We start from the raw sequence: 24,592 nt of genomic DNA, 5'->3' as shown, positions 1-24,592 counted from the left end.
TCTCAGCTGAGAACAACAACTTCCCTAAGTGTTCTAGAGAAGGGAAGGACTTTTAAAAGTGCATTAACATATTCTTAAGCATTAATTTTTTTCAGGCACATGGAAAGAATGAACTTTCAACTTAGAGCAATGGAGCTGGAAGTTTAAAATCTAAACAGTCTAGATTTTTTTTCTTTTTAATAAAGAAAAACACAAATATCTATTTGGATTTCAATTTAATTTTAGTCATAGAGAATTCAAAGAAAGCTGTTTCTTTTTCTTTTCTAGACTTGCATTTGGAGCTAAATGAAACCAGAGACAGATATCTGTAAGACATAGTCAAGTGCTACATCAGTGTCCTAAGCATTAAGTGTGAATCATGTCTATAAGCAAGCTTGTCACAATGTTGGAATCCAGTCCCTATAAGAAAAAGAAAAGAGGTGGTAATATAATCTGACCCTGGTGTGGGAGTATAAAACAGAACAAAAATATACATAATGAACACCTAAGGATGGTAGGATTCTTTGAAGCACGCAACCAGCTGAAGATGTTTCAGATGTTCACATGTAGGCCCATGTAAATTAGTTAATAAAATGTGTCTGGAAATGAAATAGAAGGTACTTCTCATTTAAAACCTGTAGCTTAACAGAGAAAACAAGTAATGACTCCACAGAATCTTACTACGCTGATGGACAGTGACTACAATGGGGTGGGGGGTGGGATTTGATAATATGGGTGAATGCTGAAACCAGAATGTTGCTCATGTGAAACCTTCATTAAGATTGTATATCAATGGTACCTTAATTTTAAAAAAAAACCTTTGGCTTACTGGGAATTCTACTAAAAGCCTTTTGAAGAGCTGTGCATTTTCTACTGAAATTCATGTGACAAAGATGCCAAAAATTAGAAAATGTTTTTTTTCCTCTGTACTCTTAAGGGTAATGGAAAAGTCTTTGGATTCCATCAGAGACTCTGATTATTACTAAACTAATCATGTGGAAATTAAAATCAGAACATTTGAATTTCCACAATCAATATCTAAAACATCTGAGAGGCTGCTGAAATCCTAACCTAGATGTCTCATTGTAGGCATTCCTTTCTATAGATTGTTATGTTCCTTTCTTAGTAGTAAGGCAGGTACTGGCTGCTTATGGAGACAGTAGGGGAATGATATATCAGAATTCTCATTAGTAATAAATATGTCCCTAATAAAGATCTTCTACATGTTCATGTGCATAACACCCAACCATTGTAACTTGGTCACACTAAGATTTCTGGTCTCCTTATAAGGAAATATCACATAGCTGTTAAGGTCCTAAAGAGAGAAAAACCTTCTTTTCAACCTGCTATATAACTAAAGATAATCCGTTATTTGCATATCTCCTTGAGATACTTTATCCAAAACATAACCACTACCAGAATGAATACTGTAATTTAAGTTTCAGAGATGAAATGGAAAATCTTCTATATCTTTATAGCCCTTCTTCTCAACTCTTCTTCCCTTCCATGTCTTTCAAATTTCCTACCCGAGTTCTAATATAAGAGTCTTCCCAATATCTTACCCTCCACCCTCTCTTCTCTCCCTTTCCTCACCACTCGCACATGGCAGTTCCAACTACTACCTCTAGGAAGATGCTTCCGGGATCTCCAGTTCTTCCCTGTATCCCCAGGTAGAGCACTACAGTTCAAACCACCTTCTGGGCATTGCCCTTTTTTTTTTTTAATTGAAATGTTGTGGATATATAATCTTATATTGCTTTCAAGTATAAAACACAGTGGTTCACCAGTTACCCACATTATTAAATCCTCACCCCAACAGATAGTGCAGTTACTCTCTGTCAACATAGGAAGATGTTACAACCATTCTCCATGCTGTACTACCATCCCTGTGACCAACTCATATTACGACTGAGAATTTTTGTGCCTCTTTATCCTCCTCAGCCTTCCCACCCACCCACCCCAACCCCTCCCACAGGCTAACCACCAGTCACTTCTCAGTGTCTGAATCTACTTCTGTTTTGTTCATTTTGTTTTTTGTTTTGTTTTTATATTTCAATAAGTGAAATCGTATGGTATTTGTCTTTTGTCTTTCTCTGACTTATTTCACTGAGCATAATACCCCCTGCGTCCTTCCATGTTGTCACAAATGGCAGGCTTGCTTTCTTTTAATGGATGAATAATATTCCATTATGAACATGCACCACATCTTTAGCCAAGATATCTTCTGTATCTTGGCTATTGTAAATAGCATGTCAATAAACATAGGGGTGCAGATATCTTTTTGAATTAGGTATTTTGTTTCCCTTAGGTAAATTCCCAGAAGTAGAATTACTGTGTCAAATTGTATTTCTATCTTTAGTTTTTTGAGGAACCTCCATACTGCTTTCCACAGTGGCTGCACCAATTTACATTCCAACCAACATTTTAAGAGGGTTCCTTTTTCTCTACATCCTCACCAACACTTACTATTTCTTGTCTTTTGGATAGTGGTCATTCTAACTGGAGTGAGGTGACTGAGCATTTCCCTTTGCATTTCTAATTTACAATATCTAAAACCCAAACTCACTTTTCCCCCCAAAGCCAGTTTCTTCTTTAGAATGCACTTCTCAAAAATTGCACAATTTTCTTCTCAATCCAAGGACTTGAAACCTTTCACCCTGTCTTCAAACCCCATTTTTGGACACCATGACATTCAATCACTAACACCAGATTTTGCTGATTTCTCTTTTGAAAGCATTTCACTTTTCCCTCCCTACTCCCATCACCTTGTTTTCAGTCTTTGACACTTCATCCTTGAACTAATCTGTAATTACCTTCTGAAGTCTCCAGTCTGTCTGCTGCAATTCATTTTATATAATTCCACTAGATGAGTCTTCCTAAAACATTACTTTGCCCAAACTGCTTTCCGTATTCAAAACTGCCAATGGTTCTTAATTGTACTCTGATGAAAATTCGAACTGTAATTACTGACATCTAAAATCCTCCTAAACTAAATTTCCAGCCTCATCTTCCATGGCATCTCTAAGAACCCCCACTTTGGTCCACCTAATTTACTGACTATCCCTCAGATGTACCTTGTACTTCCTGCCCAGTCATTTGTACCCTTTCTCCTTTTCTCCTACATAAACCCTATTTCTTCCAGGAAGCCTTCCCAGATTACTCTAGACCAGAGTTTCTCCATGAGGGCACTACCAACATTCTGGGCTGGATAATTCTTTGTTGTAAGGGGCTGTCCTATGTATGTAGGGTGTTAGCAGCATCCATAGCCTCTACCCATCAGATACCAGTAACACTCTCAGGTGTGACAATCACAAATGTCTCCAGCCTTTGCCAAATGTCTTATAGGTTGCGAGATCACTCCCTGCTGAGAATAGGGCCATCCTCCCCAACAATACATTATCGGGCCCAAGATGTTTATGCTAATAGTGTTGAGATTAAGAAGCCCCACTCTATACTAGTGTTTTTCAAACTGCAGATCGTGGCTCATTGGTGAATTGTGAAAAATCAATTCAATGGGTTACAAACAGCATTAAAAAAAAATCGAAAATGTCATATTGTATTAAAAATAGTAAGGACAAATCATTTAATAAGACTTGTTTTGGTTTTATGTAAGCATGTATGTATTTTGGATTATGAAACAAAATATAACTGTTACTATGAGACTTGGTCACAAAATCAAAAGCCACTGCTTTCATCTGATCTCAAACCCCTCAAGAGTTAGTATTTTTATCATTCCTCTGGCCATGCTTATATTATTGTTTAACAGTCTAACTCACATTCTTAAATAACTATGTTTTATGTCTTACTCCCTAAACCTGTAAGAATCTTGAGGGCAGGGACTGCATTTTACATGTTTTGGAATCCTCCACAATAGTATCCCTACATAGTTATGTTTCCAATACACAGTATATATGTATTTTTGTTGTTGTTTTTTACTTTAACTCAGCAGCTCAGAAGATTCCTAGAATACATTTTGAGCCCATACTTGCCTGCAAAGAGATCCCGTGGCTCTTGGTCTTGTTCCTCATGGATCCCATTTTCTTGGGAGCCATTGCTGATGGAAAGGGAATCAATTCTCTTTGGAGACTGGGGCTTACTCTGAAAGCAAAGAGATACTTTGAATAAAGTGATACCATTAAAAACAAACCTGGAAAGTGACTTTTAGTGCATCCCTCAGGTGCTCCCTCAGATGTTTAGGGAAAGACAGGATCATCAGTCAGCCAGTTCAATGAGCAGCAAATCATTATTAGTGCTGTAAGTGCTGCCCAAGTGATCACAGACCTAAAATAAATGCACACATTTCAGGGTTAATTTCTAACACCATGACCTTGCTGAAATGCCCCACCCCAAAGCACATGATACCCACACAGGTATGTGAATATACAGATAATTTTTAAAAGAACCTGTCCAAATGTAGTTCTCCCTCTCAGCTGATGACCTTTATCCTTTTTTTTTTTTTTTTTTTTTTTTTTTTTTTTTTAGATAATTATTTTTTATTGAAGGGTAGTTGACACACAGTATTACATTACATTAGTTTCAGGTGTACAACACAGTGATTCAACATTTATATACATGATAATTCTAAGTACCAGCTATCACCATACCAAGTTGTTACAATATTTTGACTATATTCCTTATGCTATACATTACATCCCGGTTGCTTATTTATTTTACAATTGGAAGTGTGTACTTTTTCTTGGTTGTTGTTGTTAGGGCATCTCTCATTTTTATTGATCAAATGGTTGTTAACAACAATAAAATTCTGTATAGGGGAGTCAATGCTCAATGCACAATCATTAATCCACCCCAAGCCTAATTTTCGTCAGTCTCCAATCTTCTGAAGCATAACGAACAAGTTCTTACATGGAGAACAAATTCTTACATAGTGAATAAGTTACATGGTGAACAGTACAAGGGCAGTCATCACAGAAACTTTTGGTTTTGCTCATGCATTATGAACTATAAACAGTCAGTTCAAATATGAATACACATTTGATTTTTATACTTGATTTATATGTGGATACCACATTTCTCTCTTTATTATTTTTAATAAGATGCTGAAGTGGTAGGTAGATACAACATAAAGGTAGAAAACATAGTTTAGTGTTGTAAGAGAGCAAATGTAGATGATCAGGTGTGTGCCTGTAGACTATGTGTTAATCCAAGCTAGACAAGGGCAATAAAACATCCACATATGCAGAAGATTTCTCTCAGAACAGGGGGGGTGAGGTTCTAAGCCTCACCTCTGTTGATCCCCAATTTCTCACCTGATGACCCCCCAGCGACTGTGCCTGTCTTAGGTTGTTCCTCCCTTGAGGAATCTTACCCGTCTCTGGCTAACCAGTCATCTTCCGGGGCCACACAGGGAAATGTTAAGTTGGTAAGTGAGAGAGAAGCCTTATTGTTTGAAATGGTTAGCTTTTTATTTCTTTGCATATTTATGCCCTGTGGCTTCTATGCCCAGCATTTGTCTTGAGGTATCTTTACCACTTGGAGGAGTTATGATACTCGGTAAATTTGATATGAGGCACGAATTCTATTTAAGAATTCGTTGTAATTAGGAAGGAAGAAGAAAAGCTATAGAAGTAGCAGGCGGGAGAAAACATGGGAAGATTGATTATTTCTTTGACATATCTTCTTGTAGAGTAACTTCAGCATGTATATATTTTAAGCTACTACTTAAATTGCGCACACACATTAACATAATAGGAGTATAGTTACATAACCAAAGCATACCTGTAATTACCAGCCATCTCCAGTGAAACCAAGAAAACCAGTTAGGCACCCTAGGCATTTGTGAAAACTTATCAATGATATGATGGTTATTATCTAACTGAATTTGAATAGTTTGAGAAAAATCAGACAAATTAAAACAACCCACTCCTGGGCACTGCTCACATCCCACATGTTCCTTTAACAGCAAATAGTCTGTAGTTGTAAGATTTTGGAGCGCTACAATTTGCACTTCTCCTAATTCTTGGTTGAGTTCCAACAGTATAGATCCAGTCAAATTTGTTGTTTTACTGTATGCACAGGCCAGCTTAGATATCTCCTTCATTCCCATGGCAAGTCCAGGAGCTGGTGGGATGAGTGCATCTAAAGCTGTAGCAGTGCGTGGATCTTTGTTGGGGTTTTTTGATGATCATCTTCTGGCATGAGTCTTCCCGAGAGTGCTGATGTTGGAAGTTCTCTTTCATATCGTTTCTTAGTTCATTTTCGGGGTAGCCAAATTAGGCTTTGATCCTCTGTATAAACACAAACAGACCCTTTGCCTACACTTTTATATGTCCTTTATATTATTGTGTAGAACTCATTAGAGGTCACCACATAGGAACTGCATTTTTTTTTTTTAATCATTAATCTACACTTACATGACGAATACTTACGAATACTTTGTTTACTAGGCTCTCCCCTATACCAGGTCCCCCCTATATACTCCTTTACAGTCACTGTCCATGAGCGTAGCAACCTGTTGTAGAATCACTACTTGTCTTCTCTGTGTTGTACAGCCCTCCCCTTTCTCCCACCCCGCTATGGATGCTAATCTTAATACCCCCCTACTTCTCCCCCCCTTATCCCTCCCTACCCACCCATCCTCCCCAGTCCCTTTCCCTTTGGTACCTGTTAGTCCATTCTTGAGTTCTGTGATTCTGCTGCTGTTTTGTTCCTTCAGTTTTTCCTTTGTTCTTATATTCCACAGATGAGTGAAATCATTTGGTATTTCTCTTTCTCTGCTTGGCTTGTTTCACTGAGCAAAATACCCTCCAGCTCCATCCATGTTGCTGCAAATGGTTGGATTTGCCCTTTTCTTATGGCTGAGTAGTATTCCATTGTGTATATGTACCACATCTTCTTTATCCATTCATCTATCGATGGACATTTAGGTTGCTTCCAATTCTTGGCTATTGTAAATAGTGCTGCGATAAACATAGGGGTGCACTGATCTTTCTCATACTTGATTGCTGCATTCTTAGGGTAAATTCCTAGGAGTGCAATTCCTGGGTCAAATGGTAAGTCTGTTTTGAGCATTTTGATGTACCTCCATACTGCTTTCCACAATGGTTGAACAAGTTTACATTCCCACCAGCAGTGTAGGAGGGTTCCCCTTTCTCCACAGCCTCCCCAACATTTGTTGTTGTTTGTCTTTTGGATGGCAGCCATCCTTACTGGTGTGAGGTGATACCTCATTGTAGTTTTAATTTGCATTTCTCTGATAATTAGCGATGTGGAGCATCTTTTCATGTGTCTGTTGGCCATCTGTATTTCTTTTTTGGAGAACCGTCTGTTCAGTTCCTTTGCCCATTTTTTAATTGGGTTATTTGTTTTTTGTTTGTTGAGGCGTGTGAGCTCTTTATATATTCTGGACGTCAAGCCTTTATCGGATGTGTCATTTTCAAAGATATTCTCCCATACTGTAGGGTTTCTTTTTGTTCTATTGATGGTGTCTTTTGCTGTACAGAAGCTTTTCAGCTTAATATAGTCCCACTTGTTCATTTTTGCTGTTGTTTTCCTTGCCCGGGGAGATATGTTCAAGAAGAGGTCACTCATGTTTATGTCTAAGAGGTTTGTGCCTATGTTTTCTTCCAAGAGTTTAATGGTTTCATGACTTACATTCAGGTCTTTGATCCATTTTGAGTTTACTTTTGTATATGGGGTTAGACGATGGTCCAGTTTCATTCTCCTACATGTAGCTGTCCAGTTTTGCCAGCACCATCTGTTGAAGAGACTGTCATTTCGCCATTGTATGTCCATGGCTCCTTTATCAAATATTAATTGACCATATATGTCTGAGTTAATGTCTGGATTGTCTAGTCTGTTCCATTGGTCTGTGGCTCTGTTCTTGTGCCAGTACCAAATTGTCTTGATTACTATGGCTTTATAATAGAGCTTGAAGTTGGGGAGTGAGATCCCCCCTACTTTATTCTTCTTTCTCAGGATTGCTTTGGCTATTCGGGGTCTTTGGTGGTTCCATATGAATTTTTGAATTATTTGATCCAGTTCATTGAAGAATGTTGCTGGTAGTTTCATAGGGATTGCATCAAATCTGTATATTGCTTTGGGCAGGATGGCCATTTTGACGATATTAATTCTTCCTAGCCATGAGCATGGGATGCGTTTCCATCTGTTAGTGTCCCCTTTAATTTCTTTTAAGAGTGACTTGTAGTTTTCAGAATATAAGTCTTTCACTTCTTTGGTTAGGTTTATTCCTAGGTATTTTATTTTTTTTGATGCAATTGTGAATGGAGTTGTTTTCCTGATTTCTCTTTCTGTTGGTTCATTGTTGGTATATAGGAAAGCCACAGATTTCTGTGTGTTGATTTTGTATCCTGCAACTTTGCTGTATTCCGATATCAGTTCTAGTAGTTCTGGGGTGGAGTCTTTAGGGTTTTTTATGTACAGTATCATGTCATCTGCAAATAGTGACAGTTTGACTTCTTCTTTGCCAATCTGGATTCCTTGTATTTTTTTGTTTTGTCTGATTGCCGTGGCTAGGACCTCTAGTACAATGTTAAATAACAGTGGGGAGAGTGGGCATCCCTGTCTAGTTCCCGATCTCAGCGGAAATGCTTTCAGCTTCTCGCTATTCAATATAATGTTGGCTGTGGGTTTTTCATAGATGGCCTTTATTATGTTGAGGTACTTGCCCTCTATTCCCATTTTGCTGAGAGTTTTTATCATGAATGGATGTTGAACTTTGTCAAATGCTTTTTCAGCATCTATGGAGATGATCATGTGGTTTTTGTCTTTCTTTTTGTTGATGTGGTGGATGATATTGATGGACTTTCGAATGTTGTGCCATCCTTGCATCCCTGGGATGAATCCCACTTGGTCATGGTGTACGATGGTTTTGATGTATTTTTGAATTCGGTTTGCTAAAATTTTGTTGAGTATTTTTGCGTCTACGTTCATCAGGGATATTGGTCTATAGTTTTCTTTTTTGGTGGTGTCTTTGCCTGGTTTTGGTATTAGGGTGATGTTAGCTTCATAGAATGAGTTTGGGAGTATCCCCTCCTCTTCTATTTCTTGGAAAACTTTAAGGAGAATGGGTATTATGTCTTCCCTGTATGTCTGATAAAATTCCGAGGTAAATCCATCTGGCCCGGGGGTTTTGTTCTTTGGTAGTTTTTTGATTACCGCTTCAATTTCGTTGCTGGTAATTGGTCTGTTTAGATTTTCTGTTTCTTTTTGGGTCAGTCTTGGAAGGTTGTATTTTTCTAGGAAGTTGTCCATTTCTCCTAGGTTTCCCAGCTTGTTAGCATATAGGTTTTCATAGTAGTCTCTAATAATTCTTTGTATTTCTGCGGGATCTGTTGTGATTTTTCCTTTCTCATTTCTGATACTGTTGATTTGTGTTGACTCTCTTTTCCTCTTAATAAGTCTGGCTAGAGGCTTATCTATTTTGTTTATTTTCTCGAAGAACCAGCTCTTGGTTTCATTGATTTTTGCTATTGTTTTATTCTTCTCAATTTTATTTATTTCTTCTCTGATCTTTATTATGTCCCTCCTTCTGCTGACCTTAGGCCTCATTTGTTCTTCTTTTTCCAATTTTGATAGTTGTGACATTAGACCGTTCATTTGGGATTGCTCTTCCTTTTTTAAATATGCTTGGAGTGCTATATACTTTCCTCTTAAGACTGCTTTTGCTGCGTCCCACAGAAGTTGGGGCTTAGTGTTGTTGTTGTCATTTGTTTCCATATATTGCTGGATCTCCATTTTGATTTGGTCATTGATCCATTGATTATTTAGGAGCGTGTTGTTTAGCCTCCATGTGTTTGTGAGCCTTTTTGCTTTCTTTGAACAGTTTATTTCTAGTTTAATGCCTTTGTGGTCTGAAAAGTTGGTTGGTAGGATTTCAATCTTTTGGAATTTACTGAGGCTCTTTTTGTGTCCTAGTATGTGGTCTATTCTGGAGAATGTTCCATGTGCACTTGAGAAGAACGTGTATCCTGTTGCTTTTGGATGTAGAGTTCTGTAGATGTCTATTAGGTCCATCTGTTCTAGTGTGTTGTTCAGTGCCTCTGTGTCCTTACTTATTTTCTGTCTGGTGGATCTGTCCTTTGGAGTGAGTGGTGTGTTGAAGTCTCCTAGAATGAATGCATTGCATTCTATTTCCTCCTTTAGTTCTGTTAATATTTGTTTCAGGTATGTTGGTGCTCCTGTATTGGGTGCATATATATTTATAATGGTTATATCCTCTTGATGGACTGAGCCCTTTATCATTATGTAATGTCCTTCTTTGTCTTTTTTTACTTTCTTTATTTTGAAGTCTGTTTTGTCTGATACCAGAATTGCAACACCTGCTTTCTTCTCTCTGTTGTTTGCTTGAAATATCTTTTTCCATCCCTTGACTTTAAGTCTGTGCGCGTCTTTGGGTTTGAGGTGAGTCTCTTGTAAGCAGCATATGGATGGATCTTGCTTTTTTATCCATTCTATTACTCTGTGTCTTTTGATTGGTGCATTCAGTCCATTTACATTTAGGGTGATTATTGAAAGGTATGAATTTATTGCCATTGTAGGCTTTAAGTTTGTGGTTACCAAAGGTTTAGGGTTAGCTTCTTTACTGTCTTACTGTCTAACTTAACTCGCTTGTTGAGCTATTATAAACACAATCTGATGATTCTTTATTTCTCTCCCTTCTTATTCCTCCTCCTCCCTTCTTCATATGTTGGGTGTTTTGTTGTGTGCTCTTTTTAGGAGTGCTCCCATCTAGAGCAGTCCCTGTAGGATGCCCTGTAGAGGTGGTTTGTGGGAGGCAAATTCCCTCAACTTTTGCTTGTCTGGGAATTGTTTAATCCCTCCTTCATATTTAAATGATATTCGTGCTGGATACAGTAGTCTTGGTTCGAGGCCCTTCTGTTTCATTGCATTAAGTATATCATGCCATTCTCTTCTGGCCTGTAGGGTTTCTGTTGAGAAGTCTGATGATAGCCTGATGGGTTTTCCTTTGTAGGTAACCTTTTTTTTCTCTCTGGCTGCTTGTAATACTTTGTCCTTGTCTTTGATCTTTGCCATTTTAATTATTATGTGTCTTGGTGTTGCCCTCCTTGGATCCCTTGTCATGGGAGTTCTGTGTACCTCTGTGGTCTGAGAGGCCATTTCTTCCCCTAGTTTGGGGAAATTTTCAGCAATTATTTCTTCAAAGACATTTTCTATCCCCTTTTCTCTCTCTACTTCTTCTGGAATGCCTATGATTCTTAAATTATTTCTTTTATATTGATCACTCAGCTCTCTTAAAATTCTTTCATTCCTGGAGATCCTTTTATCTCTCTCTGCATCAGCTTCTCTGCGTTCCTGTTCTCTGTTTTCTAGTCCATTAATGGTCTCTTGCATCTCGTCCATTCTGTTTTGAAGTCCTTCCAGAGCTTGTTTTATTTCTGAATTCTCCTTCCTTAGTTCTTGCATATTTCTCTGCAAGTCCATCAGCATGGTTATGACTTTTGTTTTGAATTCTTTTTCAGGTAGACTGGCTAAATCTATCTCCCCAGATTCCTTCTCAGGGGAAGATGTAGCAGATGCCGAAGCTGTCTGGGTTAGTCTTGTCTGAATCATATTTTTTTGCCTTTTCATGTTGACAGGTGCTATTGACTGTCAGCTGGGAGGGCCAAAATTTTCACTTACTACTGGCCTTTCTTTACTGGGGCAACTGCGACCCCTAGTGGCTTGTGTTGGGTAATTGCGTGTAGAGTGGGTCTTTGTGTCTTGCCTGGCCGGAAGGGAGAAATTTCCCTTTCTGTGGGCGGAATTTGTCTCAGGCTGCTTCTCTGCTTTCGCAGCGCCCGGTGGGGTGATGGATGGGGGGGCTGCTTGACTGTTTGCCTCCGTGAGGGGTCTCAGAGCTGTTGCCCAGGGGGTTAGTGCACCCGGTTTTCCCTGTAATTTCCAGCTGCTGTACTGTGACCTGGGTTGTTTCCGTCAAGCTGTTAAGTCCCTGTCCCTTTAAGACTTTCAAAAAAGCCCCCGCTTTTCTTTGTCACAGGGGCATCAGCTTCAGCACCCGCTCTGAGGTCTACCCCCTGTTCTCCCAGTATCCAGGGCCCCCTGGGCATATACTGTGTCTGCGCTCTGGCCCGGATGGCTGGGGCTGGGTGTTCGGCATTCCTGGGCTCCGTCTCCCTCCCGCTCTGCCTATTGTTCTCCCGCCGGGAGCTGGGGGGAGGGGCGCTCGCGTCCCGCAGGGCCGGGGCTTGTATCTTACCCCCTTCGCGAGGCGCTGGGTTCTCGCTGGTGTAGCTGCAGTCTGGCCACTGTCCTGCGTCTTCTGGTCTCTCTTTTAGGGCTAGTTGTGTTTGTTGTATTTTCAAAAGTATATATGTTTTTGGGAGGAGATTCCCACTGTCCTACTCACGCCGCCATGTTGGCTCCGCCTCTGTCCCTTTATCCTTTTAAATGCTGATGGGGCACATTCTAGTGATCAGGACAGCACACTGGAGTCCAGAATTCAAGCTCTGATCCTGGCTTACTTTGTGGCTTTGGCTAAATTGTTCACTGAAGCCCAGCTGCATGGATGTTACCCAACCCCCACCCTGACAAACAGAGGAACATATAACACAACATCTAATGCTGCTTGTAAATACAACTTGTCTTTTCATCCTTACTTAACTTACTGTGACACAATTTTTCACCACACCCATGTCAGCCTCACAGAATAAAACCCAGTCATGCTTAGCCTAATAGGCACATGGTGAAAATACAGTCAGTCCATGGCCTTTGTCAGAAACTCCATGATCAGCCACAAACAAGGGTAGGGTGGGGCACCCAGTGGGTGCCGTTGTAAACAGAGCAGTGGATTGTGCAGTGCAGGAACAGAGAGCTGGGAAGCCAGCTTCCAAAGCCATGGTGTGGTATTGCAGGGCTTTGAAGTCAGACACCTTGGCCAAATAAGTTAAAAGACCTAACTTAAAGGATCTTTTATGAAATTATTTCCTTAAAAAATCTGAGGGATTTTGTTCCTCTGAAACAGGTCTTTTCTGACCCAACAGAACCAAGTAAATGGCAGATCAACCGGATCCTCTGAATTTGCCACACAAAAGCTCCATCCAACATTGGGGTCATCCTCAGGGAAAGAAACTGCTGCCAACACTTAGATTTACATCAGCAAACAAGGCTTCTACTGGAACTTTTCTATGCTAATAAGGTTTAAAGAGTCCTTATTGTACATGCTTAAATGTTACACCAAATCTGTTACAGTGATCCAGTCTCTAGATCTTAAAAAACAAGAAAAATCACTGCAGAGACACAGACAACAAAGAAAAGGGCAAAACCAAAACCCACATCTCCCTTTTGCCACAGACATTGCCAATTACCTCATTACATATATATTTCCTTCCTATCTATACTACTGTGCTCTTGTACAGTATAGCAATCTCATAAAAAGCCATCTGATTTTTTTTTATTAAGGTATCATTGATATACAATCTTATGAAGGTTTCACATGAAGCAACATTGTGGTTACTACATTCACCCCTGTTACAAAGTCCCCCCACCCCTACCCCTTGCAGTCACTGTCCATCAGCGTAGTAAGTATAGAGTCACTACTCGTCTTCTCTGTGATATACTGCCTTCCCAGGCAGTGTGCGAATCATGATGCCCGTTAATCTCCTTCTCCCTCCCTCCCCATCCCCTTCCCTTTGGTAGCCACTAGTCCCTCCTTGGACTGTGAGTCTGCTGCTGTATTGTTCCTTCAGTTTTGAAAAGCCACCTGATTTTAGTTTAGTTCCCACTGAAAACAGTCATCTCTAGATGAACTTGTAGGAGAGGTTAAAGCCTAAAATACATTAAGGATATATGTACACAAATGTAATTTACTAGTGGGTCACAGGAAGACTAAAGTAAAAGGAAGGATGCAGGTTACAATGCAGGCATTTTAAAAAACACCTAAAAGAACCCATTCCTGTGATACAGAGATCAGTAAAGCCAGCTTTCCATTCCTGACTTATCATCTAAACTTGGGAGTTTAAAAACTAAGAACATTTTCTAGAGCAATGTTAGAACAGCAGTCTCTGTCCCTGTAGTAATGGGAAGGGACAGACTCAGAGGGGACAACTAGAACATGACTACCTGTCTTGATCTTCCTCTACCAGAGCTCTTTCAAGGCCAAGCCATAAATTGCTTGACTAGAACTGTAATGAACATTAAGACTTGTGCTCCTTTAGTATGTGAGATAAAAACTACCTGTGAGAAGAGAAAACTGCTCCTCAGATATACTCTGGGACTCCACCCCCAAAACCACTTACCGCTGAGTTCTAAGAAAGCTGAAGACAAATGATTAGTGTTTACTACCCTAATCTTTCCTCTGTTCTTTTACAAAATTGTTCTTCTGTGTATGTAAAACCCTGTATTCTGTTTTTTTCCCCTTTTATCATCTGACCATTTTCCACATCATTAAGAGTTGTACAAAAATCCCACTTTTATTGACTTAACTATCATCTGGGTATAGATCACAATGTAGTCATTTTCCTAAGGATGGACATCTAGACATTTTCCAGATTTTTATCATCCCAAGTAATGTTGTGTTGTCCATCTCTATATGTAAGTCCACATCTGTTTATTTCTTTGGGATAGATTCTTAAATAGAATTACCAGACATAAAATTTTTAAAGGCTCTGCTAAGCTGCCTTATTGAAAGACTACCAATTTACATCCTCTCTACCCCCCTACAATATGTAACAGTGCCACACCCACGGCAATATTAAGCAGTCTATCTCTTAAAAAATCCTTGCAAGGTTGACTGGTGAAAAGCTGTGTTATTTCCACGTGTTTACTGGCCATCTGAACCTCTGGTTTGTTTTGATGTCCTTGACCCATTTTTCTATGCTAAGTTAGCATTACTTAATTAGATGTACACTTAACTTACATGTTAACCCTCTCTCTGGCATATGGTACCAGTATCCCTCTCCAACTTTATCTCTTTTCACATTTGTCTTATTTTTGACCTTACCAATTTTATTTTCAGTTGATTTGATTTGGGCTGCATTGGACAAACTAAGCTTATTTCTTTAGACTGAAGAACACCCAGCACACAGTTGGCCTTTGAGGCATATTCTCAAGTTTTACTTAAAATGAAATTCAAAAGAAGCTGAGCAGAACTATTTTTAAGGATAAGAAGAAATGGATCCCAGTACAGCATAGGGAATATAGTCAATAATATTGTAATATCTTTATATGGTGAAGGACAGTAATCACCCTTATCATGGTGAGCATTTCATAATGTATAGAATTGCTGAGGCACTATGTTGTATACCTGAAACCAATATAATATTGTATAGCAACTACACTTCAATTAAAAAATTTCGCCCACTGCTAAAAAAAAGAAAAGAAATGGTACCCCACATTCTCACAGTACTGTTAGTAGAAAACAAGCCTCTCATGAAACTAGTCTGTAACAGTCATCGAAATAAATACCCACCTTGGCATTAAAACATAACCCATTTTATATGCTACGCCTATGGTTAAAATGCTAATTTTTTAAATCAGTATTAAAGTATAACTGGTATTAAAAAGCCAGCTTTGAATCAACAGTTAAAATATTAGGAAGGACTCATTTGGGGGAAAGGGAGGAGGCACACTGATTACATGGAGTGACAAAATCAATACTAAAAACAAGTCTTGCTTTAGAATTCATACTCGAAAAATCTCTTAATAGCCAATATATCACAAAACTATCCATTTGAAGAAGGATAAATTTCCAGGTAACAGATAAAACTATTTTCTGTGATGAAAATGTTTGTGATGTAGTTAATTAAGTCAACGAACAGCCTTACTTCCTCTGTCCTCCATTCCCACCCCCATCTTTAAATTAAAGGAGCCATTCTTTCTTTGGTGACAGAATCCGAGGCTAGGATAGCTAACACTTGCTGGCTCCCTTTGGCTGTTAATTCTAGCAGGCAGCTCCCCTGATAAACCTGTTTGAAAGTTCAAGTGTTTCTGTTTAAAATTACAAGAGCACACAGACAGCGTAATTCTAATTCTCAGGGAGGCGCGAGACAGATCTGCCAGTAAGAAATCACTTCTGTTAAGAGCTACCAGTATGTCTCACCAGTTACGAGGCCAGGCCATGAACACAATTTTCTTAGCTCAGGGAAGGACAGACGTGGGCTTGCTGCTGCTCAGAGCTGACACAGCTATTCAGTGCTGAAAAGAGCTCTTGTGATTCCAGGTAACTTCCCTTTAGGTCAACCGGCTGTGATTCTTCCTCACGTTGCTCAACTGCTCTCTGCTCCATGCAGAACCCTTGAATTATTTATGTTCAAGGGACCTCAAAAGGGTAGTACTGTTAAAACTTTCAAAAAATGCATTTAGAGGTTGACTCCAAATTAAAAGCTAAGAGAGCACTGCTTCTGGAGAACAAGAGCACCGTTTTCTGAGGGCAGATTAGTATAATTTTGTAAGGCAAGATGAGGCTATGGAATCGTGACTATACTGATTTAACAAGGCAAGGATACTTAGGAGTAAGTTAACCCTAGATGCTATATCCAGATGCTAACAGGGCAGTCAGGAAGTCTTTCATAATTACCCTGAAAGACCTTGGCTCCTTTTACCACTTTTACTAAGGAGAAATGAGTGAAGTGGGGCAGTGGATTAGTTTTCTATCGCTGCTGCACAAATTATCACTAATTTAGCAGCTTCAACAATGCAAATTTATTATCTTACAGTTCTGTATAAGTCAATACAGGTCTCATTGGGCTAAAATCAAGGTGTCATTAGGGTTGGCTCCTTTCTGGAGGTTCTAGGGGAGAATCCATTCCCTTGATTTTTCTAACTTTTAACCCACATTCTTTAGCTCATAACCCACTTCCTTCCTCCTTCTTCAAAGCCAACCAAGTTATATCTCTCTGTGCCTTTCTTCTGAAGACACTCATCAGGCTCTTCCATTTTTTAAGGATCCTTCTGATATCACTGGGCCTCCTAGATAACTCAGGACATCTGGGGAAGGGAGCCATTATTTCTCCTACCATAGGCAGTGACTCCTGTCCCACACCATTTTCAAAAGTGGCACAGTTGCTCTAAAAGCTTCTGTGCTTAGCTGAACAGACATTTACTGCCCATTCAATTTAGGAATAGGGTGCATCTTACTTACAAACTGGGTGAAGATTTGATTAACCCAAATGATTTCACAATATTACCCCCTTTGACAGCTTAATGAATTAAAGTAGCAGTTCTTAACCTGGAGGCCATATTCAGGAGGGGATCTATGAACTCAGAAGGGAATAAAATTATAATTCCACTTCATAACCTCATTTCAAGCATTTTCCCCAACTATAAAGATGGGCAACAAACCATAATAGGAATAGCAGCACCTGAGACTATAATAGGAATTAGATGTTTTATAAGACCTTATACTTGTTACACATCTCAAAATAACATTTATGTTCATCTCTATTTAAAAATTATGGTAGTAATTAGACCTATCCCTAGATCTTACTATTTAAGGCCTTAAAAAGCATGTTACAAATATAAAGTTGTTCTGTTTGATAACTTCATTTCAGTGGTTTTATTTTGTAATCTTATGCATTTTATACATCTAAAAACATTCTGAGAATGGATCCATAGGCTTCACTGGGCTGTTAATGGTCCATGACACAAAAAACGTAAAGAACCCTGAGCCAGTCCCTCTCAGGCTAATGAAAATGGAAAAGGGGCAGTTGGAAACGTGGGGAAAACAAGCCTGAAGGTGACAATTGAGCAATTTAAGGAAATCCATGAAAAAGCCCACTGAAGACCTCAAAGTGAAAGGGTGCATCATAATCTACCAAAATTTAGTTATAGACATTCTACTTACTCCTCCAGTGTAATTTCCCTACTGAACTTCTGCGGTCTCAAACTAGTAACTTAGGAGGGCCCAGAAAACTGCAGAAGGATCAGAGGACTAACAAGTGTGTTAACTTCTTAAGTGTAAAAGCAAACCCAGCTCAAATCTGCTCTGAAAGAAGAATGAAGCCCCAGCTGTCCATCTGACTAAGCAAAAGAATAAGCCAGAAAAAGTTGAGCAACAGGCTTTTCCTGGAGATAAGATACTTATGGCTACTTGCTCTAGTAACTATCAACTACTCATGATTTATTTATGCCAACAGTTACTCGAATGCTGAGAAGCTTGGAGGACCAAGGGAGAGAGATTTGAGGGTTCTTTTTCCTCTCTCCCCCCTCTACCAAACAAATCACAAACGACCAAGACATCAGAGGTACCTTAACATCTGAGTAAGCAAAGGGCCAGTAACTACCTACAAAAAACAGAAGTCTGACTGCAACCTTTGTTGCTTCTCTCATAAGCCCCAAACTCTTACTTTAAATAAATTTTAATTTGGGTACTTATTAGTCATCTCATTCCCCCATCCTTCAAAAGTGCTTTGTAACTACTTTTGTTAGCTTTTCCTCTACAACCTTGAAAGCTAGGATAACTGCTAGTACAATTCGATTAATCAATCACTATGTATTTCAGGAAAATCAAAATTTATTCGAACTAAAACTTGCTTACAATTTGAGCTGGGCATTAATGCAAATCTTTAGACAGAACCCCAGTGGCTGATACAAGAAAATTTGTATCAGACCTGTGTGAAAAATCTGTAAAATTTCAACTTCTGATCTTTTGACCAGATCTGACCACCTAATGTGATGGTAACTCCAAACACAAGCGCTTGAGACAGTATGCCTGTAGAAAACACTACACACTAGAGGGACACATACCCATGACTATTTATCAATATAAATTAGTAAGTGACTACATACACCATTAATTAAAGAAATTAAGTAGTAAATTTTTGTTTAAAAATACTGTTATGCAGATTCACCTTAAGAAGTCTGATTAAAAAGAGAGAGGGCTAGCTGGCATCGAGAAACTTACTGAAGATGTTATACCTTTGGAAACAGCCACAATGCATACTGCAGAACAGAGAATATATTAGCCAGCTAACCTATCAATTTTCTTAGGGCTTTTTAATAAAATAACCAAATTATGTCCAGATGTAAAGAAGTTATCTTATAAGCACTCAAAAAGGAAATAAACTGATCTTAAAATAGAGCTGAGATGGATTATAAAACAATGCAACTGCTATGGAAAACAGTATGGAGATTCCTCTAAAAATTAAAAACTGGACTACAATATGATCTTAAAATAGAGCTGAGATGAATTATAAAACAATGCAACTGCTATGGAAAACAGTATGGAGATTCCTCTAAAAATTAAAAACTGGACTATAATAGGACCCAGCAATTGGACTTCTGGGTATTTATCCAAACGAACTGATAGCAGAGTCTTGAAGAGACATGCGCACACCCATGTTCACAGCACAGTACTATTCACAAGAGCCAAGAAGTAGAAGCAATCCAAACGTCCGTTGAGGGATGAATGGATAACATACTATGGTATATGCAGATGATGGAATATTATTCAGCCTTAAAAAGGAAGGAAGTTCTGACACATGCTGTAACACGGACGAAGCTTGAGGATATTAAAATGTGAGCCAGTTATAAAAAGGCAAATACTGCATGATTCCACTTATATAAGGTTATCTAACATAGCCAAATCCATAGAAACAAAGTAGAATGGTGGTTACTAGGAGCTGTGGGAGGGAGGAAGAATTGTTATTTACTAGGTATGGAGTTTTGGAATTGCCAAGATGAAAGTTCTGGAGATCTGTTTCACAAAATGTGTACATTACTTAACATTACTGAACTGTAAAAATAAAAATGGTTATGACGGTAAGCTTTGTATGTTTTATACTACAAAAAAAAAGCTGATTTGTTGCCTCTCGGCATACATGCTACATTGATCACAGATGTGGCGCTGGAGTCTAAAAATACCACGTCCTTTCTTGTCTAGATGTTTATATACAACTTAGATTCATAAAATTCTCTGTAACCTATGAATCAATATCAGTCAGAAGCCAATTGTTACCTAAGACTTTCGAATACAAATAAAAGTCATATTGCTCTTTTTACACCACTGGGAGCATGTAAATAAGCCTTGATTATTCAAAGATAAATTACTCAATATATGGCTTTTCAAGTCCCCTGCTATTCATTCTTTAACCAATTTCTTCTTTCTGGCCACTTCACTAATTACTAGGGTTTCAATTCAAGAGTAAGAGTAGTGGGGAAAAAAATTCTAATTGGTCTACTATCAAAAGAAGTTACCAGATATGACCAAAATCTGAACTGAAGTTACCTATGTTTTCCTTCTTCCCCTCGGCATGAGAAAGGCCTCCATAGTTCTCCTCTTTTATTTAGAGGGCAATTCTAATTGTTGTCCTGGCACACAACTATAAAGAAATTGGCATAGAATTCCTGGAAAGGCAAATAAAGAATTTGCTTCAGTTCTGTCACTTAGGTTCAGAAGTATGCAAACAAGACCAGTGAAGGCAAATGAGGTATAAAAATATGTATGCCATTTAATCTTTTTAATAACACAATAGTTTTGAGAATTAGGGGAGTCACAAGAATGACTCCAATACAGTCTCTCATTTTATTAAGGGAAAAGTTAAGCCTATCTCAGAACTAAGAAAGATTTAACTAAAAAGATACAAAGCTGGTTCACGTCCAACCAAAGATTCAGATAATAAATTTAGAATTTTAAACGTTTTTATTTATAGGCCTACAAAGTAATTAGCAGAAGGAAGGTAAGGTCTGAAGCAGTCTTAAGAATCAGATCTTCCAAAAGCTGGTTTTCAGCCTGAAGGCAATGATTTCAGATTTACTTTAATAATTCTTTTAACTCCTGTCTATTCCATTCAAGTAACTCGTTTATAGATTCTGAGATGGATATCATGGGCTGCTCTTTGGATTATAAATCAAATCATATTTTTATTACTCTATTAGAGGGGCTCTAAAAGAGCAGATGGGATGATTAACAGGAGCAGCTGTTACATCAATGTCCCATAATTTTAAATTTTACACACCTGAGCTTCACAATTCTTTAAGGCCACTCTCATTTTGCCTTCAGCACACAACAAAACACAATATGAAAATAAATCAGTATGATGTTAAGTGCCTACTTTTATGGCTTTTAACTAATCAAATCAATCTTATCACTAGTTTGATTTTGATATACCATATTAACCATATTTAGGATTATTTAATTTTTCCAATCTATTATTAGATTTTGTGGGTTTTTGATTGTTAGAGTAATTCCAGTTTACAAAATGCTGAACTTTTCTAAGTGTTTTACAGGTATTCTAATTTAATCCTCACACTAATAGTCGAGGTCAGTACTGTTATTATTTACTATTTTACAGGTGAGGAAGCTGTACAGAGTAACTAAGAACCATGCCCAAGGATAATGTAGCAAGTAATAGAGCCTGGATTTAAACCCTCCTTCAAAGCCCATGTTAATTACTTTATCCTTCAATGTTGTTTCTTAAGATACAGGAAGCACTGCAATCCCCTATCCTCTTACACTGGCTCTCAACTAAAGCATTTATTGGAATATAATTTGTATTTAATGGCTATTTAATGAGAAATTCAAAGCCTAACTTGTGATGAATCTTGGGGTCTTGGCTTCCTAGAGATTAACATCAGGACAGGCAGCTCAGAAAATAGCTTACAGGAGTTATTTTAGTTTCTCAGCAACTCAATTTTCCTGGATCAAAACTTAAAGAAAATAATTATGCTTTTTGTGGTAGAACAAGTTCATTCTGAGCCCCTGCCCTCCTTGGCTGGAAATCAGGCAAAGTATTTTTACAGTTGTACAAGAGAGAAGCATTGATGCCTCTGTGAAGTAATCTGGCGAGATCAAGAAACTTCTTTTGGAAAACTTTTGAAAATAACTCCTCACCTTCCCAGGGTCCTTTTTGGAAAATTATCATTTTTCTATGTGACCAATCACTTACAGTGCCAGAGTATCTATTCTCAGATATTCACTCTACCACCCTAGAAGTTATTAACAGCAGCTGTTCTCCACGGCATATAGAAGAATTACTAAAGGAACAGACTAAAGACTTGTTTAAATGAGATACAAAAAGACTAAATTGGTGCAAGAATTATTTCTGAGAACAGATTTTATTAGGCAGTTTGACCTGTTACATTAACATCAGCAAATACTTCTTGAGCTGGGATTATGGACTAAATTCAGTACACGGAAAATTCTCATGATTGTCACAGAAGGTATTTTCAAGAAATTCAACCTTTTTCTGACATAAATAAGACAAGCCTCAAACTTTTCCAGACACATGCTGCATAAAGAATTTAACGCTGTTTTACTTAGTCACTACTAGCTATTTAGTCACTCATCACTGAGGAGCTACTATAAAGAGAAATATTATCCATGATGGGAAGATACATAAATTCACAGACCTAGCACTGAAGAAGTTTTCAACTTGGTACAAACTGTAACACGTCGTATGAGTCAGTATTCTTATAAAACATCCCCAAACATCTCTACTGGTTCCAGAATTGACTACTGATTTCTACATTCTTCCCCAAAGGATTAGCTTTTCTCAATGCCTAAATCTTATTAGAAACCTGAATATTACTGTGGGGAACACCTCCCCCCCCTCACATTTACATATTTGCTCTTACTGAGGTACTTAGGCACTTTAACACATCCCTCTAAAAGGGGCAAACCTTTTGCCTATGTAGTTATTTACCGGCGGGGTCTTCCTAGAGATCAAAGGAGGCAACCTTACTAATCAACTAAAATCTAGGCAAGGCCGTGGTAATTACCCGTGTAAGTGTTGGGCTAACAAAAGCATTTGTGGGCGGGTCACCATCCTGGGACGCTCCAGATAACACTGTTCATCCTAGGAGCATAAAGGCGAGTGAAAGGTAAGTCTGCTCCTCATTCCCTTATCTTGACCTATTAAATCAGCCCGACAGGAAACGACCTGCAAAACAGCCCGGTGGGTCCGGGGTCGCCTCACTGCAGGGCCAAATGCCGGCCTCGGCGGCTCTTCGCTGTCGTGGATCTCGGCGGGGCGGCCGGCACACCGTCCGCCCAGGGCCCGGGAAGCCAGGCCCTGCATCTCAGTGCTCATCCAGGGTCCCCAGGCCACGACTACTGTCACCAAAGCAGGGTCTCGCTGGGCCCATTCTGTCCAGCCTCTCTGACCCTCGCTTAGCCTCTCCTCCCTCTTGGGGCGCCCGCCCGCCGCCCCGAAGGGTGCGAACTCACGGCCGCCGCGGCGCCGGTGAAAATATCCTCCCCCTCCGTGTCGCTGTCCCCAGCCTCGGGCTCTGACCCCCCGGCCATCCCCTCAGACTCCGGGTCCAAGCCAGGGAAGGGCGGAGGGAGTCTTTCCGAAGAGCAAAAGCCACCACCGCCAGACGCCATCTTCCTCCACCCGCGGCGGAAGCCGCAACAACAACTTTATAGAGAAATAGCGCCGCGAGCAAAGCGTTCCACCAGAGGAGTGGGCTGGCGACGACCAGCCCCTCGGAACGCTCCGGGCGGGGGCCCGGGGCGGGGCCTAAGCGCTGGGGGCGGGGCGGGCCCGCTGCTCCCGTCCCGCAAGTACGAGCTCTGGATCGCGAAGCTGAGCTCTTAACTAAAGGGGCGAGGAGGCAGAAAACGAGGAGCTGGGACTGCTCAGGTTTCTAGGGCCCTTCGTGCTATGGATAGTTTTAACAGGCCTAACGACACGTCTTTTGATGACTGAGTCTGAAAACCTTTACTTGCCACCTACCCATTCCTAGCACAGTGCCCTCATAGAGGTCCTATATTTTTTATGGAGGTCTCTGAAAAAACTGCAGTAAAGTCTCGCCATTTATTCTTTGGACATTTATGTTAATTCACTCAAGAAATATACATTAAGCATCTACTGTGTGCCTGGCACCCTGATCTGCGTTTGAAATACTGAAATAAAGAAGCTCCTGACCCACTAGGCACTTGAGGGAGCCAAACATACAAATTAACAATTCAACATGTGGTGTTATAATGTGCTGTGGGAGCACAGCGAAAGAGCATCAATTCTGCTTGGAGAAGTCCGGGGGTCTTACAGAGTTGGTGAGACCTCAGTGTCCTAAATTTGTTTGCAAGGAAGTTAGTATTATCCTCTCAATTGTTGTAAAGTGGAGTGGAACAGAGTCAGAAAAATCACTAAGATTTGAAAAAAGTGTCCTGGGACCTGAACTATTTATTGACTGGTTGTCTAGTGAGCCTAAAGTCTAAATCAGCTAAGCAAGACTTCATCTTTAAATAGGACATGTTTTCACGGAATAATTCTGCAAGATAATCTTGACTTTCTTCTTAATGGAGATTAGATGAAATTTGGCATCAACTTTGACAAAAGGCTTAGTTTGTTTCTAACTGCAAACTTCTCAACATCAGGGGTTCGCTTCCTCACAGGTCTGTGAGCTGCTTGAGGATTGGGAACCAGGTCTTACCTTTGTATCATTGGTGCCTATAGACCAAGTATGGTAAATTAAGTACCGAATAAGTGTTTGGAATTTGATTGAAGGGATAGATGGATAGAACTAACATCATTAACCTTGTTACTGGCATCCATCTCAGTCACAAACACCAGAGGGCTTAAGAAATTATTTTAGGTATGGTTATCTCCAGTGTGTCACTAGTGGATACACGGATACACTGGACACAAGGACAGGTCTCTCGTTCTAAGCTGTCTTTGAGAGCGATTGGCAGAAATGTGCAGTGGGGAGTTGTGCAGAGACGAGAAAGTCACCT

General features: G+C 39.5%; 1 protein-coding gene across 5 annotated transcripts in view; it reads right to left on the bottom strand.

Annotated features, from left to right (window-relative positions):
- Positions 1-23,493, bottom strand: part of SNX1 (sorting nexin 1) — a 54,641-nt gene extending 31,148 nt beyond the window's left edge. Inside the window, exons 1-2 of one of the 5 annotated variants that reach the window (XM_057488877.1) lie at positions 23,081-23,493; positions 3,969-4,077 (exon numbers count right to left, since the gene is read on the bottom strand). In XM_057488877.1, coding sequence (XP_057344860.1) covers positions 3,969-4,077; positions 23,081-23,239 — 268 coding nt within the window. In that variant the 5' untranslated portion in view covers positions 23,240-23,493. The remainder of the gene's footprint in view (positions 1-3,968; positions 4,078-23,080) is intronic. The other 4 variants (XM_057488878.1, XM_036892069.2, XM_057488879.1 and 1 more) reach the window with 4 other exon arrangements.
- Between the last annotated feature and the right edge of the window lie 1,099 nt (positions 23,494-24,592).

Source organism: Manis pentadactyla, chromosome 11 (genome assembly GCF_030020395.1).
Source record: "Manis pentadactyla isolate mManPen7 chromosome 11, mManPen7.hap1, whole genome shotgun sequence".
In the NCBI taxonomy this organism is placed as follows: Eukaryota; Metazoa; Chordata; class Mammalia; order Pholidota; family Manidae; genus Manis; species Manis pentadactyla.
This window is presented reverse-complemented; position numbering and strand designations above follow the sequence as displayed.